Source organism: Micromys minutus, assembly GCF_963924665.1.
Source record: "Micromys minutus genome assembly, chromosome: 4".
NCBI lineage: Eukaryota > Metazoa > Chordata > Mammalia > Rodentia > Muridae > Micromys > Micromys minutus.
Window position 1 is genome coordinate 67,374,178 of NC_137973.1, and position 17,937 is coordinate 67,392,114.

A 17,937-nucleotide genomic window follows, 5' to 3' on the forward strand; every position below is an offset into this window, starting at 1 on the left:
ACTTATTAACAAATTAGGTTACAAAACACAAAAGCACCTCAGTGAATCATCAGGAGGCAGCAAACTCACAGGTGAGTTGTGACGTGCTTTCCACAACACAACTTAATTATCCACACAAGTGAGTCATTAGGCCAGCCACCTGCTAATGCCCCTGTGCTTCCTAGTTATTTTCTAAGGCTGGTGCTTGTTTGCTGAATAGGGAATGAGCAGCTCTTAAGTCAGCAGGTTAGGTGGCCCTCGTAAACGTGAGTCACATAAGAAAACTGTTTCTTGAAGGTTCTATCTAGAACACTCACATGGTTTATCCATTCATGTGTGTTTGGTTATTCGGTGTCTGGGTAAAATGCACATGATAGAACCCTTTGAATTTACAGATGATGGCAATTCTAATATGCTCATGAGAAAGCTTATTAAAACCCCAGCCTGCTACCAGACGTGGACTTCCGGGCATAATAACAGTATGTTTTAAAGTGGAAAATGTGGAGGGGAGGGAGCTACCTCCTTCTCAGGGGACTAGAATTACATTCAGAGAATTTTCACTTTTTTTACTGTTCTTATTTGACAAAATTAAAGGTTGACCATTTCATTTCAGACTACCAATTTCCAATAAGTTGCCTTCTGTGAAGCCCCGAGTATGGCAGCAACTAGAACATTTTTTCAGATTGCTGCCGTGAATTGCAGCAATGGTTCTGCAGAGAAGCAGAATGACTGCAAACAAGGCATCCGTTCTTGTGCTGAGGACGTGAACACCTGTGGGAAGTACCTGGTTAATCTGAGAGTGAAGGCGCGCAGGGGCACCCAAGGGTCTCTGACCTCCTCATGGCCACAGAACTAGGCTCTACTTCTCCCCCTAACTCCACAGGAAGAAGAGTTAGGAGTTGGGAGCGCAGACCTTGTAAATCTCCCCCCGCACGGATACTTTCCAACTCTAATTTCAGATCTTGCCGTTGGTCACGGGAAAGGTAAAAATCACAGTAGAATTCCCTGAGTTTAGATATTTATGATCCCCGTACCATGCTTGGTGTAATATATGATATACATACTCTGTAATTCTTAGCTTTATTACCATAAAGATGGAATGTTTCGTATACCTACATGGGAAGACTGTGGGTGCTAGAGATGGACAGCTCACGAGAACCTGAGTTCTGGTCCTTGGCACTCACTCACTGGAGTGCATAACTGTGCCCTGAGTGCCGCAGAGGCAGAGACATGCTCTGGGGCTCACTAGGGGTCAGCCTAGTTCAATCTGAGCTCCAGAGTCAGTATGATGGCTTGGCCCAGGGTGTGGCACTATTAGGTGTGGCCCTGTTGGAGTAGGTGTGTCACTTCGGGTGTGGGCTTTAAAACCCTCACCCTAGCTGCCTAGAAGTCAGTATTGTGCTAGTGCCTTCAGCTGCAGATGTAGAACTCTCAGCTCCTGCACCATGCCTGCCTGGATGCTGCCATGCTCCCACCTTGATGATAATGGACTGAACCTCTGAACCTGTAAGACAGTCCCGATTAAATGTTGTCCTTATAAGAGCTGCCTTGGTCATGGTGTCTGTTCACAGCAGTAAACCCTAACAAAGACAGTGAAAGAAAGACTGAGGAAGACACTGCACACTGACCTCTGACTCTGCACCCTGACCTCTGACACTGTACGCTGACCTCTGGGGTCTCCATGCTCCCATCTGCAAACCCATGTGTATATACACATACATAAATAAAAAAGAAAACATCATGAACCAAGTGGATTGTATCTTTAATATTTTAAGGATAGCTATTACATGAGACTTGTAAAATAAAACTAGAGACTCCTGATAGTAGGCTAAAATTACAAATAATTCAAAAATTCCAGTAAACCTATATGGAAAACTTTCTTGTATTTTATTTATTTATACTGTTAAAAAGATACAACGTAAGACAGAGCTCAGTGTAAAGGGCTCTGGCCAGAATGTGAGGCCCTGGGTTCCATCCTTAGTACCGTGAGAGTAAATGTGCAAACACACACAACTTTGTACCACCTTTACCTTTCATAATATTACGACTCCTTCCGCATTTCAGTTGCTACTTTAAACCAATCACAACCTCTTTTATTAAAAGTTTTACAGGGTTAGAGAGATGGCTCAGTTGTTAATGGCACTGGATGTTCTTGTAGAAGACCAGGGTTCGGTTCAGTTCCCAGCACCCACATGGTGGCTCACAAATGTCTGTTAATTCCAGTTCCAGGGGATCTAGCATTCTCTCTGGCTTCCTCAGGCAACAGGCATGTGCACAGTGCACACACATTCATACGTACATACATTCATACAGACAAGCATTCATACACATAAGTCTAAAACACGTCTGTTCTAACATTATTTACACGTCACAATACACTAAGACTATACAAACTGTGTCAGTGTAACTGAGTTATGTGACAAGCTGACTTTTTAGCTTGCCATCACTGGTCTTTCTCGAACTGCTAGATAGGAAAGCTAAAGAAAAAAACAAACAGAATGCCCATGAAGATGGTCCATCTATCCCAGCACACTTGACAAATGAGTGTCCCCAAATTTCACTGTCTTGCTGTTACCTTGCTTCTGTGGCAGAGCTGAAGTACTTACTTAAATCTCACCTTCTTTATATATCCTATTTTGCCCTTGACGTATCATTTCACTTAGAAGACAGAAAGTGAAACAAGTGTTAGGGTTTTTTTTTTTTTTTCTTTTCAGGATTTGTCATGTGACACATGCATGGCTTCCTTTCCTGCCATGTAACAAATGTGTGGCTTCCTTTCCTTGCACAGCCACTGTCTAATCCAGCTGTGATGATGTTTCTTGTAATGCTGACCCCACCCTACCTTTAGAGTCAATCAAAGGTCTTATCATATGGACCTAAAGAGCTTACATGTGCTATGACAGTTTTATTCAAAGCCAGGATAAAAAAAATTAAAATTAAAAGTACATAAATGTTTGTTGGGGGGAAATGAGAGAAGTGGAAAGTAAAAGTAATAACCTTGCTAAGTCCTTGTCCTTATCTATGTGGGCAGATTATGCAGTGTCCTAGGTCCTTCCAGACTTTTTTCTGTCATTATGCATACCCAAGTGTTTTATCTATATTCTGTCAAGTTAAAAGAATATAATAAAGGAATTATCTCTTTTAAAAAAGATCAAAATATTTCCCCTCAGTATGTACAAATTCAATACATTAGAGTACAAGTAACTCACTAGCCTGTTGCCTTTTCTCTATAATTAACTACAAAAAGATAAGCCATAAATTTGAGCAATGAACTATGCAGCACTTTAATGCAGATTCAGACATACTTTATATCTTATTGATCTTTAAACTGTAGCTCATAAGGGCTCTTGCCACCCAGCAGTCACCAAATTAAGCATCTCACACACACACACACACACACGTACGAACACACGCACGCATGCACACAGAACAGGGCTTTTGTAAGGTGAATCTTCTATGATGAAAATAATTGTTTCTCATTGGAAATTTTTATATCTGATTTACTTTTTAGAAATATGGATAATCATGATAATAAGATAAAATATCTATAAAACAAGAGGTTTTATTGCCTCAGAGAATTCTTAATGGCAATATTTTTCAAAGTTCTAAAAGCAGCAGAGTTCCACAAAAGGCCAAAAAATGGCAAATGACTTCAAATGAGCAGAACAAGATGATATGAAGATACATTTAACAGAACAAGGGAAAATTTTTTAAAAATATACATTCTGTTGAAATACTGATATACAAAGAAATAATTTTGGCCCACAGTCAAACTTTAAATTCCCAATTATTTAAAATCTGAAGTGCTGACTTTGATTTCAGAATGAGACTTGACCATCTGATTTCTGTACAAATGACCGAATAAAGTACCAAATACAAGCAGCAGTGCAGCAAGAAAACAGCGTGGCAGGAATCGTTATCCAACCGGTACCGAGAGTTAGACTCCAAAGGTTTTTCTACGCACAGCAAAGGCAGAAATGTTCCGTCAGAGTTTCATCTTAACTGGCTACACTTCTTTCTTCTTCAGGATGAGTGGGCCCACGTTATCGCCCGTCAGTTCATTATGTTTATTATGGGACCCATCACAGGCAGGAAACTGAAAGAAAAACAGAATTGCAAATGTTATTTTACAGCAGGATTCATGAACAAGAGACATCTGTGAAGTACTCATGAAGCCAGAGTGCCACCACAAAAGTTCATCAGAGATATTCCCCACAGACCACACCCACCACACCATGCAGCAGACAATGTGAGGAGGGTCAGGAGGCAGAGGCAGAGGCTGGCAGATCTACAGAGATCCTTCTCGGTGACTACAAAACTTTAAAAAGAGCTCAAAATAAGCTTTCAGTTTCTATGAAGCTCTACATTTTGAGCTACTTTCTCTTTTAAAATGTACATGTGTACATGCAAAGTAAATTTTATAATGTTATAAAACTCACACTGTAAAATATGTGAAAATATTAAAAAGTGTGTTATAAATACTCACTCCATCTGATTATAGTTATAATTAGTATTTTATTACATGTTTTCCAATGAATTTATTGTGGCATTCTTTTTTTTTCCAAAGATTTATTTAGTTGTTTTATGTGAGTACACTGTTGCCATCTTCAGACACACCAGAAGAGGGCATCAGATTCCAATACAGATGGTTGTGAACCACCATGTATTGCTGGGAATTGAACTCAGAACTTCTGGAAGAGAAGGTGGTATTTTTAACTGCTGAGCAATCTCTCTAGCCCCGTGGCATTCATTTTTAAACAGTAAAATTACAATCTTATTGTAATATGTTTTTCTTGTATTAAAGCAGGACCTCATGTCATTACATGTTTGGGCGCCTGAACATAGAGTGTGTGTGCTCACGGGTGGGGGGGGGGTCACATGTGGTGCATAGAGTGTGTGTGCTCATGGGGGGGGGGAGGGTCACATGTGGTGCATAGAGTGTGTGTGTGTGCTCACCAGGGGGAGCACATGTGGAAGCCAGAAATTGACATAGTAATCAATGTCTTCTTCAATTGCTTCTTCGCCTTAATTTTTAAGGGAGGACCTCTCATTGAACCTGCAATGTCACTGCTGTCTTGCCTCCACATCCCCCACCCCTTGTCCCCAGGAGCCCACCACCATGCTGGGCTTTTATAGGTACTCTGAGACCAGAATGCAGGTCCTTATACCTGTGCAGCAAAACTTAATCTACAGAGCCATCTTCCCAGTAAACATTTCACTGAAAGCATGATTTATATCCAGTCCCCAATATCCCATGAGTTGCAGTTTCCTGTACGATAACTGAGGCCTAGTACACTGTTTCTAAAATTTTCCTGTCACAAAGAATATAACAAAACATCGTACTTAAAGTTTCAAATAACTGTCTTCAAACACAAGAAAACAGATTTTTATCAAGTAAATTACTTATCACCCCCAATTCATTTCCCTCATTAAAACTTACGTTATTATGGCTACATTTACTAGCTTAGTCTATGTAAGGTATTTTATATGTATCATTTCACTAAATCTTCAAAAACATCTGCAATACCTATAGAGAACATTGAAAAACAAAATAAACAAAAGCAAAAACAAAACAGCAAAAAAAAAAAAAAACAACAACAACAAAAAAAAAAAAACCTTCCATAAACCACAGATGAGATGAGACCCTGGTGTGTGAGAAAGGAAGGGAACAGGGAGAGGAAGGGAGAGAAGCAGATATACAGAGAGAGAGAGAGAAAGAGAGAGGGAGAGACAGAGACAGAAAGAGAAAGGCCCAATCCAAATCAAAATGGTAACTGGCTTAACCTGCCCAAGTGACAGATTACCATCAAATTTTAGTAATTATTTAGACATCAAAGTTTAGGCCCCTTTACATTAAATCTTAAATTTCCTCTCCCTCCTTCCCACACACTTCTCCCTACTCTCTCTCTCTCTCTCTCTCTCTCTCTCTCTCACACACACACACACACACACACACACACTATTTAAAATACGCTGCTCTGGACAAAGGCAAACAGCTGAAGACCAGCAGCGTCCAATGCTCTGTTTTCTACTCCAGGAACTATCCAGTAAAACAGGGCAAACCTCAACATGGGACTATCAGCTTTGAATATTAAACAGTATAGAAAAATTCCTAATCAAAATCTCAAAATCGGGCACTGAAGGGGCAAAACCATGGTAACCCCACAACATTTTATCATATGCATAAATAAATATCTTACCGTCTTGGAACGCCAACACCTACAATAAGCTGCTTTTGTAAGACACAGATCTTCAATGTTTATTTCGTTCACCACTTTGGGATTTTCCTTCTGTATTTTAAGATTAATCAAGCTATCCTTCTGTTGTTTCTTCTTCGGGAAGAATGGACGAACTGCAAGGTAGCCAAGAAGCGCTAGGACACCAAGGAAGGGCAGTAAGCGGAGCCATTCTGAAACTAAACAGAGCGCAGATGTCAGGATCCACAGTGCTCCTGGAAAGAGCGGATGGTCCAGCTCAGCAGTGTGCGTTTCCTGTGCTCCTCACCTCCTACCTCCTCACTGGTAAGCTATGTACACCACAGACCCAGACCAGCTAGGATCATCTAATTTTAGCTGTAGGCTAACTCCACTTGTGAAACTGAAATTTTTGGAAACTAATACTATTTTAAATATCCTATCTCATTAGATCTGCTAAATATCTAAAACCACATAACGGAATTTCCACAAAAATTTTACTACTGATTTATACTTTCAGACCAACACAGCCACAAATGTTTAAACTTACTTTTCTTTATTGAAAATAGATTCTTCTCTCCTACAATACATACTGATCAGTCAGCTTTCTTTCTAAGTAAAAAAAGACAATCCTTTAAAAAAGTACTATTTTAATTAACTGAATCCTTTATACACTGAATATTCCCATTTTAAGTGGCTTATTAAATACCTTTTAGAACATCCAGTCAGTCTTTTGAACACATGAAATAGAAACAATGCAAATGAAATACCTCTCCAATGTCTGGAAGTGCTCGAATTTATCTCTGGGCACCCTCTGACTGCCTGGAAGCCTGCTGGGCACTGCAGCCTAGCTAAGAAAAAACTGTCAGAGGATGCTAACAAATGCTCAGGGTAAATGACGGACTGTTCTTCAGAATGCAACTGAGCCAACTCCTCAAACCCTGTTAGCTTTGAGAACTGAATGTTATCATACATGTAGATTAAATGTAGTTCAGCAGGACTAGTAGGTCATCAGCCTAAATCTAAAGCCTGTTCTACGGCACAACATGTCAAATTCTACAGATCTAAAATGAAATGCTTTTCTCTTAATGGAACTATTCTAAAGACATACTGCCACCTAACCATTAAAACCCACCGGCTTACAGATACTCTTCAAGCATGTAGCTCAGTGGTAGTGTGGGCCTACCAAAATGCAAAGAAAATTGTTTTGATTCAACAGTGTCTGAGAGAGAAATGAAATAACTTATTTATGTAAGCAAAAAATTGCTGAATATAGAAAAATATTAAGTATTACTCAATTTAGTATTTAAAAATCACTAAAATTTTAAATATGGGGCACTCTCCTAAAATCCTAGCTCTTGGGATTTCTGTGGTCTATGTGTAAGTTGTGCACTCAAAGCCAAAATAAACTGGGTATCTTCCTCTCTTGCTGTCTAACTTATTGCCCTGAGACAGGGTCTCACTGAACTGAAAACTTCTTTTTGCTAGGCTGACTGTGCCTGGCAAGCCTCAGGGTCTGCCTATCGCTGGCCCCTCACAATAGACTTTTCAGATTGACGATGAGCCCCAAATTCTGGTTCTCACACTGGCAAAGGGAAGTCTTAGTACCCAGCCACCTGCTCCTAAATAATATTCCTAAGTATGCATTATTTATTTTATTGTTATTGTTTTGTAAAGTAACCTCATCAGGGAACAAATGCCTCTACCTTCTGTTGATAGGATTATAGGTGTATACCAAATTGATTTATACAGTACTAGGCACTGCATGCTAGTCAAGCACTTTTCAAACTGAGCTGTATCTCCAGTCCTTCAGAAACTGACCTTATGAAGAATTAATTTCTTGGTAATCTATTGCTCTACAATAATATGGGTTATTGTCGACTCCTATAACAAACTAACAACATATAAAATCACTAAGTACATTTTTAGGATGTTTTAAGTCAAATATTTTATAAAGTTAAATCAATACAATCTATAAAGCTCAATTTAAATTGCCCTAAGTATATTTAATAAGATAGTCTTTCTTTGTTTCCTTTTCAAACCTTATTGAGACAGGATTTTTCTGTGTAGCCCAGAGTGTCCTAGACTAGACCAGGCTCTGTAGACCAGGGTGGCTACTAACTCAGAGATTCAGTTGCCTCTGCCTCCCAAGTACTGAGAATACAGGCTTGGGCCACCACAACCTGGCTAAAATGATTTTTCTTAAAGAATATAAAATACAAAAAATTCAAACAAATAAAAAACCTTGTAAGATAAGCTATTTGCCTTGAACATTTTTTATACAGACTAGTTACTCTGGTATCATCACTAATTATAAACAGTACACACACTAATTTGAAGAAATGTACTCTTTATAATACATATTTTAAATTTTATTGTTTTAGAATTATAAAACATGGATAGCATGCAAATATAATTTAGAAAAAATAAAGTTATTAAAAAATTATACTAGTAAGAATTGGCAACACTTTGTTATACTTTTATTATCTATACAGTCTGGATCCTACATTATAATATGTATGATTATTTTTACCATTTTTCCAACTCCAGAATAACATTTGGAAAAGTTTCTATTAAGAATTAAAAAAAAAAATTATGCATATGGCTGTTTTGTTTACCACCCGAATGTGTGGTGCCTACGGAAGCCAGAAGAGGGTGCCAGATCTCAGTCACAGATGGTTGTGAGCCCCAGTGTGAGAATCAAACCTGGGTCCTCTGGAAGAACAACCAGTGGTCTTAACTGCTGAGCATCTCTCCAGGCCCTAAAAGCATGAGTTTTACTGGCTTCTTCCACACTTCCCAAGTGTCCTACTTACATTCATTTATTATTAGTGTGTATGATGTTTGGGAATTTACTGCCGGACACATGTAGTCAGGGAACAGACTATTCAGACTTAGTTATCTTCTTCCTCTGTGAAATAAGCAGGTCTAATTCAGGCTGTCAGGTCTGTGCAGCAAGTGTTTTTTTTACCACATGAGCCATTTCACCAGTCCACTTCTGTTTACTGATTTAAGGGCAGGGGTTTAGGGGATGGCTCAGTCTGTTAAAATGCTTGCCCTATAATCGTGAAAACCCAAGTCCAATCCCCAGAACCCACATTTAAAAAGCCAGGCATGGTGGCGGGTACTTGTAATTAGGCAGACAAGAGAATCCCCAAGGCTCAGTGGCCAGCCAGTCTAGCCTAAGTGATGAGTTCCAGACCAATGAGACGATGTGTCCCAGAGTAGGCGGACCACATTCTAAGGATGACACTCAAGGTTGTTGTCTAGGTTTGCATGCATGTGCATACTGTGCATCCACACATATCCATGTGAGCATGCATACATGCATAAAAATGTAAGTGCATAATGAGTGCCTCCAAATAAAATCTCATGAACTTCCTCTTGTAAATCAATACACTTCCATTCTTTTCTGTCTACGTAGTACCCACTTTGTGGAGAAACTGTGAAGTATAAAAACAGTAGCTGCCTGCTGTTTCTTTCCTTCTTTTTAAGTATTTTTGCATAAAACTATATGAATATATTTTTGTCAGTACTTGAGTTTTTTAAAGGTTTGATAGTATGCATTAAAATCTTACTAGTTACAATGAGCATAAAGTACATGTAAAACAAAATGTAACCTGGAAATAGTCAAAGTTTTCTTGGTGTGTAAAGATTAAACATAATGATTTTTAAATACCAAGAATTGCCACAAGCCTGCATTCTTAGCTCTTGAGTTGTTAATGATTTAAGGTCTAGGTGCACCTACGAATGTGGTGCACAGTGCAGGGCCTGGGGCAGCAGAGGAATGCACCAAACAACTTAATCACTGTTTATCTTTAGTCTAAGTCCGGGTTTCATTTGTCTGTAAAACAGGAATAGTAACCATTCATTCTTTTAATCAACACCATTTACTAAGCACCCTATATTCCAGTTACTGCATTCGGAACGGGGTGCTCACTGATGGAGAATGAGGGGAGAAGGCAGACAATCAGGAAGCAGAACACAGATCATATAGTCACGGCTTTACTAAGAGCCATGAAGCAAACAAACAAGGTGACGTAAAATTAACAAAACAAATCAAGCAAGCAAGCAGCAAGCAAGCAAGCAAGCAACAGCCTGGTGGCATGGTAAGGTGAGAGTCAGGAAGCTAGGCAGAGACCTGATGTGTGAAGCCAAACAGAGTTAAGTCTTCAGGACAGAGAACACATTAAAACCTCCCAGCCTTTGTCATTCAGCAAGTACTGTGCAACACTACTTGAAAGGAATCTATTGACACATTCTACCACAAAGCTCCCGTTTTGTAAATGTCCATCCCCTCTCCAAGAGATTCCAACCCCCTGTCCTTCACTAGACTTATATAAACTAATAGTACAATAAATTCCAGTTAAGTTGAGCTTAGTCTTCATCAAGTTGACATTTAGATCGTTCCCACTGGGTCTGTTTACTTTTCTCCCACAGCTTACAAAATGAAGATAGAGAAAGGCTTTAAGATGTTTCATAAATATGCTTCTAAAACTAACAAACCCTCTTTAACATGTTAGCAAAATGATATATTTTCATAATATCAAATTTATAGACAAATGAAGTGCCACAAAAGAATTCCTATTTGTATAGAATAGAGACATAAGAAACGATTACAATACTGTAAACTATGGGCAACTATCTACCAGCAGTGTAGAAGAGACGTGATAATTCATTGCTGAGATGCACGAAACCTTCAGCTTTGACACTTGTAATGGACCTTTAAATGATGAGTAAGAGAAACAGCTCTCATACAACTAAGGGAGGCGCTGTATCCCCGGCAGAGCTAACTGCAGGCGAGGTGCACACAGGATAAATGCCTGGGCAACTCAGTGCCATGGTATCTATGGGATACAGAGGAAGAAGTATTAAAGACGTGAGAAATTCTGATGTGCGGTAGCTAAGTAGGAATCTGCCCTGGGCATGATAGGTAAACACTGAGGTATGTAAACGTGCTTAGAGAATTACCTGTTTACAAAGTCAAGCTAGAGTCTTGTGAAGATGGATTAGAGGAGGGTCATGAGTTAGATCAAGAAGGATGAGGCTTAGAGAACGCCACTGGTATGGCGGTGCAGGCTACAACCCAGCACGCAGGGGACTGAGGTAGGACCTGACCAGCATATGCTACAGATGACTCAAAAAAATAAAATCCACAAAGACTAGTCCAACAGAAATTAATCCCATGTGAGCCTAAAGTAGCAGATTGTCAAGACAGAGAAAGAGAAAATTCTGAGAGATAATCCATCTCGGGGGGGGGGGGGGGGGGGGGGAGGTCTGTAAAACTTGATCAACAGCCTGTGGCCATTTGCTGAGACCTTTGAATAACTCCCAACCTCTTTTAAAAACAAAACACTGTGATCTGACCCAGGCACTGACTCTGAAAGGCAGGCCGGGCTGAAACTTGCTATGTACTGTGTTGTTATGTGACTTCTAGGCTGCTATCAACCTTCCTGCCTCAGCCTCCCGAGTGGCCGGGACACACCAGACTGGTTCTCTGGATATGTGACAACCATCGGTTTACAGAGTGAGATCAGGAGGTTATGGTGGTCGGTTAGTTACTGGACATGCTGAAGAAGGGACGCTTTCTCTTCATTTTAGACTCCTGGTTTTATTTTATATGTGGAAGGGAGACTCTGGTACATGAGATGATCCTTCTTCCCCAATAAAAGGTACAAAGGGGCAGCTGAGTAGTGGGGTCAGCACTACTCCAGAATGTGGTGGAGAGTAAGGCAGACAACAGCAGCACTGGTTAGACTGTAGCAACGCACAGCACAGGTTTTAGAGGAAGACAGAATGGAAGGGGCTGTGCAGGCCAGAAATATCCACTTCTCTCTGTTTCACTCATCCCAGACAACAAGGAAAGGTAAAAAGGAATGCTACACTGAGGGGCTCTCTGCAGAGGACACTTTGTTTTTTTTTTGTTTTTTTTTTTTTTTTTTTTTTTTTTTTATGGGGTGGAGACACCTTTGTAAGAAATATCACCGGCTAGGAAACAAGCCAGGATTGAAGATGGAAGTCTAAAGATGGAGGTGGGAGAATGCACTTCGACTATAACTAAGTTACCCTCTAACAGACTGAGTGACAAGCAGCTATTTGTTGTTGTTGTTGTTTCTAATTTAAGTCAAAGAAAAAATTTCTATTTAGGGATGTACTCAGAACATACTTAGACTGTTACTGAGCAGGGTCCTAAAAGTTATATGACTTTTATAACCAGCAATCATGATAACCAGTAAGATTAAGACAGAAGAACTGGCATCACCAGAGAAACAAAATAAAGCAGGAAATAAACATGGAAAACAAGTCATGTTACATTAAGAAAGAAAGGAAGGGAGGGAGGGAGGGAAGAAGGAAGGAAGGAATGAAGGAAGAGAAAGAAAGAAAGAAGAAAAGGAAAGGAAAGAAAAGAAAAGAAAAGGAAGGAGGTCAAAGTAGCTCCTTAAGGAAAAATAATTAGGTTTACTATGATGTTGCTGATCATAATACAGAATTATTCCTTTCTTTGTAGGACTGGAGTTTGAACTCTAAAACTCACCCAGTAAGCACATACTCTATCACGGAGTTATACTCTCAACCCTAACCAACCACTCACTGTAAAGCCATTTCAAGTATAAAGTACACACTGATCTCAGGAAGGAATGGGTGTATGTATGTGTGTATGTGGAAAAGGCAGCTTTATATCTCAGGCTGGTCTTGAACTTCTAACCCACCTGTCTGTACAGTGTGAATGCTGAGACCACAGGCATGTGCCACCATGCCAGGTTTATGTGGTAGTGAAGATTTAACCAGGGCGTTGTGATACTAGGTATTACCAACTTACCTATACCTCCAGTCCAAGGTCAAATATTCTAAGAAACAAGGTCAGGCCCTCTTCACAGCCACCTCCTCCTCCTCCTCCTTCCCCACTGACATCACTATCAGGTTCCTGACTGGATTTACTTTGGGCAATGTGATTGGAATGTATCTGGCTCAGAACTATGGCTAAACCTGGCTAAAAAACTTGAGGAGATTAAAAAGGACTTTGAAGTCAAAAGGAACGCCCCGTTCCGATGCCCGAGTCAGCACAGAACCCTGACCCCCTGACTCCCTCTAGAGGCCACACCCCAAAGCCACATCCTTTACAGCCACATCCCAAAGCCTTGTGTTCCCCTTTAGTCTTAGACACTGTGTGTTGCCTCAGAAACAATATGGGCCAGAAGACTCACACTACATATTTCCAGCTGCCTTCCCTCTTCTTGTATCTTCTGTCCAGCTATTTGGGAGGTCCTAAGACTGGAATTATAGCAAACACAACCTTTCCTCAGTACCTTCTACCACCTGTTGTCAAAAGAAAAAGCAGTGAGCGGATCAGATACAAGGAATGGCAACGTCACTGACAGGCACTTATGACAAAAACTTGCTAGGTGTTTATTACTAAATTTTGTCGTCAAAGGAATTAAAATTACTACCCCCAATCCAGATTCTGGTGAATTATCTACTTAGTTCCATAACTGATAATTCAACCAACAAATTATTTGCTATTATTAAAATGAAAAGAACAACTAGGACCCTTTTCTCTTTTCAAGTTTACAAAAAGTTACATCTAATGCCATAAAAACCCTGGTTACTGTTTTCTTTATGAATTTTTTAATGCATTATTTATAGCAAAGATACATTAAAAACATTCTGTTGCTGGGTATGGTGGGCCATGACCTGAGGCAAAAGGACAGCTTGTGAATGTGAGAATAGCCTGGGCCGCCAGTTCCAAGTCACTCTCGGCTACAGTGACCACAACAAGAAGAAAGGGCTATAAAGCCGGCTCGTCTCGGAGGCCCAAGGACTGGCTGCTCTTCCTGAGGATCTAAATTCAATTCCCAGAATCCACATGGTGGCTCACAACTGTTTGTAATTCCAGTTTCAGGGGACCCAGTGCCCTCTTGTGTCCTCCACACACACCAGGCACACATGTATGGTTCACAGACACACATGTAGGTGAAACACATACAAACTTTTTTTTTTTTTAAAGAGAGGGAGGGAGAGAATAAAAGAAAAGGAGGAAAGGGAAAAGATGACAGGGCGGGATATTACAGAGGTTCCTATTACACAGACCTAGAACTCAATTCATATAACCCGTCTAGTCTTAAAGTACCAATCCTGTCTCAATCTCCCTAGTGCTGGAGAAAGTTAGTAATATCATTGAATAACTTTACTGTTATTACTTAAAGCCTCATATTAACTATCTCAAGATTGAAGGGCCAATAAATTTAATAAGCTTCCAAAAATTTTCCCCATTCTATGATGAACGAAATATCCTAGTACCTAGAAAGTTACATGGCCTATCGCAGGTACTCAATAAGTACGTGATGACTTGAGGAAATTTAAATTTTGAAACAGCTATATGGCAGAACATTTCTGAGTCCCAAACACTGTCCACAGAGGCTAAGTAGTTAACTCTTACACACACACACACACACACACACACACACACACACACGTATATAATTTATCTTACTTATATGTACATTAGTGTTTTGCCTGCCTGTATATCTGTGTGAGGGTGTCTGATCTTGGAGTTATAGACACTTGTGAGATGCCATGTAGTTGCTGGGAATCGAACCTGGGTCCTCTGGAAGAGCACTCAGTGCTCTTAATCATTGAGCCATCTCTCCAGCCCTCTAAGTTAAATCTCAATTACACTGGCTTTTTAAAGGAAAATTTATAATCTGAAAATATCTATATATTTCCCCAAAATCTCAAAAAGATTTCTAAAGTCAAATTCTTATCTTTTAGAGATTTACATGTTAATAAAAACAACTCCCTTTTATTTTTATTCCTGCTTTCTTATTGAGAAAACTCACCTTTGTCCCACTTTTTAAAAACTGAGGTGTAATTTAGAGTAAAATAAACACATTAAGCAGTTAATTCTGTCTTGTGACAAGTGTTGGTACCCACATAGCCACCACTAGACTATTCTGTAAATATGTGTTTACCGAAGGACATCCTTTTCCAAATCTTTCAAGAATATTCCTCTACTGTAGACTTCTGTAATCAAATGTTCTTTTACACAATGTAAAGCTGTTAAGATTCATCCAGTGGATTAGTGATTCACTTTTTAAAATTGCTGACCAATGTACTACTTTATAAACAAAACTGGTTTTCCTGTTGGTAGGTAGGTATTTGGGTTGTTTCCAGTTTGAAAGAACATTATAAGAGCAATACAAATACATGAGGAAGGCCTTATTTGGATGTATGTTTTCAATCTCATCCTCCTTCTAAATTATAGGCTTAAAACTTGTCCCTTTGGGCAAAAGTAATGGGACGACCTTACTGCAGGCTCATGTGCTTGTATTGCCCTGAGAAATATTTTTTTTTTTTTTTTTTTTTTTTTTTTGAGACAGGATTTCCCTGTGTAGTCCTGTCTATCCTGGAACTCACCATAGAGACAAGGCTGACCTCGAACTCAGATCCAGCTGCCTTGGCCTCCCAAGTGTTGGGATCAAAGGTATGTACCACCATACCAGTGAAAAAAGCATATTAAAGTCTCACACTTGCTGGTTTTAAGTTAAGTTTTTTGTCAAGTTTCAAAGAATTGAACAAGTTCTTGTGACCAAAATTTCCAGGCTAATTTATGAACCTAGAAATAAACTGTTTTCTGACTTTTCTACAGGAACATTTTTCTTCCTACATTTTTATTTTTAAAGCTTTATAAGATGATAGAAAATAGTTTTTAAGATCAGTGTATTATATTTCTAAAGAGCAAAATTATACCAGTTTACCTTAGACATTATTCTTGAGAATCTGACAGAAAGAAAGATGGTTTCTAACAGATCAAAACTGTCAGTATTTAAATCCTGTGTGGTAATTTAGAACTGACATGTTTTCTAAGAATGCAGACTCATCATGAGAGAACTGTGGGTTGGGGATGGGGAAGAGGTACATGAACTACAACCTTTTTTTGGCTGATACACAAGGAAGAAAATAATACATTTGGTCTTCTAAGCATGTAAATAAACTTCCTTCTAAGCTTTTACTTCAGTGAAAGTCTATATCAAAGATTCTTCAAATAGAAAGAAAACACAACATCATACTATTACAATGTCCACTGAAGAGAGACCAAGTGAGGAGTAGCTTGGAGGTTTCCGCCAATCCTTCAGAACAGACTGGACTGTTACTGTCAGACTCCAAGCAATGTTTTCAGAAATGTTTCCACTACTACTGCACACAAGCTCACGTTCCTTGGACAAGTTAGCAATTCAGATTATGATAACTACATTTGTAGACGCTGTGTTGGGGCTTAAAAGGCTACAATTAAACTGCCACACACATTTAACCAGACCTATAACAGGGAGGCGAAGGCAGAAGGATCAGGAGTTCGAGATCATCCTCAGTTACAGTCGGAAGCCAGCCTGCATTACAGGAGACCCTGACTGAAAACAAAAAATGACATCAGGGTGGTTGTTGTTTTTAAGAAACACTGCTAACATTAAATATTTCACCAATTTTAAAGAGAAAGCTACTGTACACTATTGATCGAGGAAGGGGAAAGTTATGGCTGAATTTCCTTAATGTCTTTACTAAGGATTAACTGTTTACTTACAGAATAGACCTATAAAGAAAAATGCTTATAAGGTTTTCTAGCCACTAAACAAAGAGTCCCACTGTCTAACCTGTTTCAAGAACATTTCAACCATAAAAAAATTGAAACTAACACAAATGCAGCCACAGTCATAACCAACACATGTAAGATGCCCTTCAGTGGGGTGAGAAAAAATGGTTTCCTTCATTGACTGTCAAAAACTTAATTAATATGTATTATTAGAATAGATTGGCAATGCAATACAATGCCACAAAATGGCTATGCCCCTTTGGCTTTGCATTACCAGTTTAGTGAATACATTCAAGACTATACAATTCGAAAGAGAAAAAAGAAAAACTGGCTTATGCATATTTAACATTAAACTACGACAACTCACTTATTTAAAATAAAAAACTCCAAATTTCAAGCCATAAAGGGCCGCAAAGGCAGAGAACAAGATCAGTACTTGTTAGAACTGCAGGGGGATTGTGTTAAAATAGTGCGGAGGTAAAGAAATGGGGAGGGGGGAGTCAAGCCTTCACATACTTGCTACAGTTTTTAAAAAATGAGGGCAGAGAACAGAGAGATTGTGACATTTATAGAGAACTGACCATTTGGATTTGTCACTTTTATGTTACTTTGGGTGTCTACATGTTTCCTTGGTGTGTACTAGTTAATACAGTGCTTTCTAATCTATTTCATACACTCTACTGGATCTCCTGACCTTTAAACACACTAAAAGCTTAATATCTACTTGTAAGCAGAGCAGCTGTCACGTACAATAAAAAAAAAAACAAAACTAAGTTTATTAAAGTCTGTATGATATAAGTTTATCTAAATACATGAGTCTGTTTTCACTTTTTATCCCTCGGAGGGACTAACATCAAATCTTGAGGGACGCACTCAAGTAAAACCAAACAGCAAACCAGATAATTTCCTTGGAATGGAGCTGACACCCATCTCCAAATACTCCTCATCCACTTGTTATGGATTCCGTCTTCCGGTACACAGGGTTACTTTATTTTTCTTCCAGATCTCCCAATTATTATATTTTAAGTCAGATGTCTCTAGAATGCTGCAGGCCAATCAAGCCTACTCACTTCAGAGTTATCTAAATTTATGTTTGCACTTGCTGATACTGGGGGCCTCAGGTTCTGCTGATTTTGTTACATCTTATACAGTCTGGATCATATGCTTTAGGAAATTTTA

General features: G+C 39.2%; 1 protein-coding gene across 1 annotated transcript in view; it reads right to left on the bottom strand.

Annotated features, from left to right (window-relative positions):
* Positions 1-1,724: 1,724 nt before the first annotated feature.
* Positions 1,725-17,937, bottom strand: part of CISD2 (CDGSH iron sulfur domain 2) — a 30,889-nt gene continuing 14,676 nt past the window's right edge. Inside the window, exons 6-7 of the mRNA XM_080915182.1 lie at positions 6,180-6,394; positions 1,725-4,075 (exon numbers count right to left, since the gene is read on the bottom strand). Of these exons, the coding sequence (XP_080771308.1) occupies positions 3,986-4,075; positions 6,180-6,394 (305 nt within the window). The 3' untranslated portion in view covers positions 1,725-3,985. The remainder of the gene's footprint in view (positions 4,076-6,179; positions 6,395-17,937) is intronic.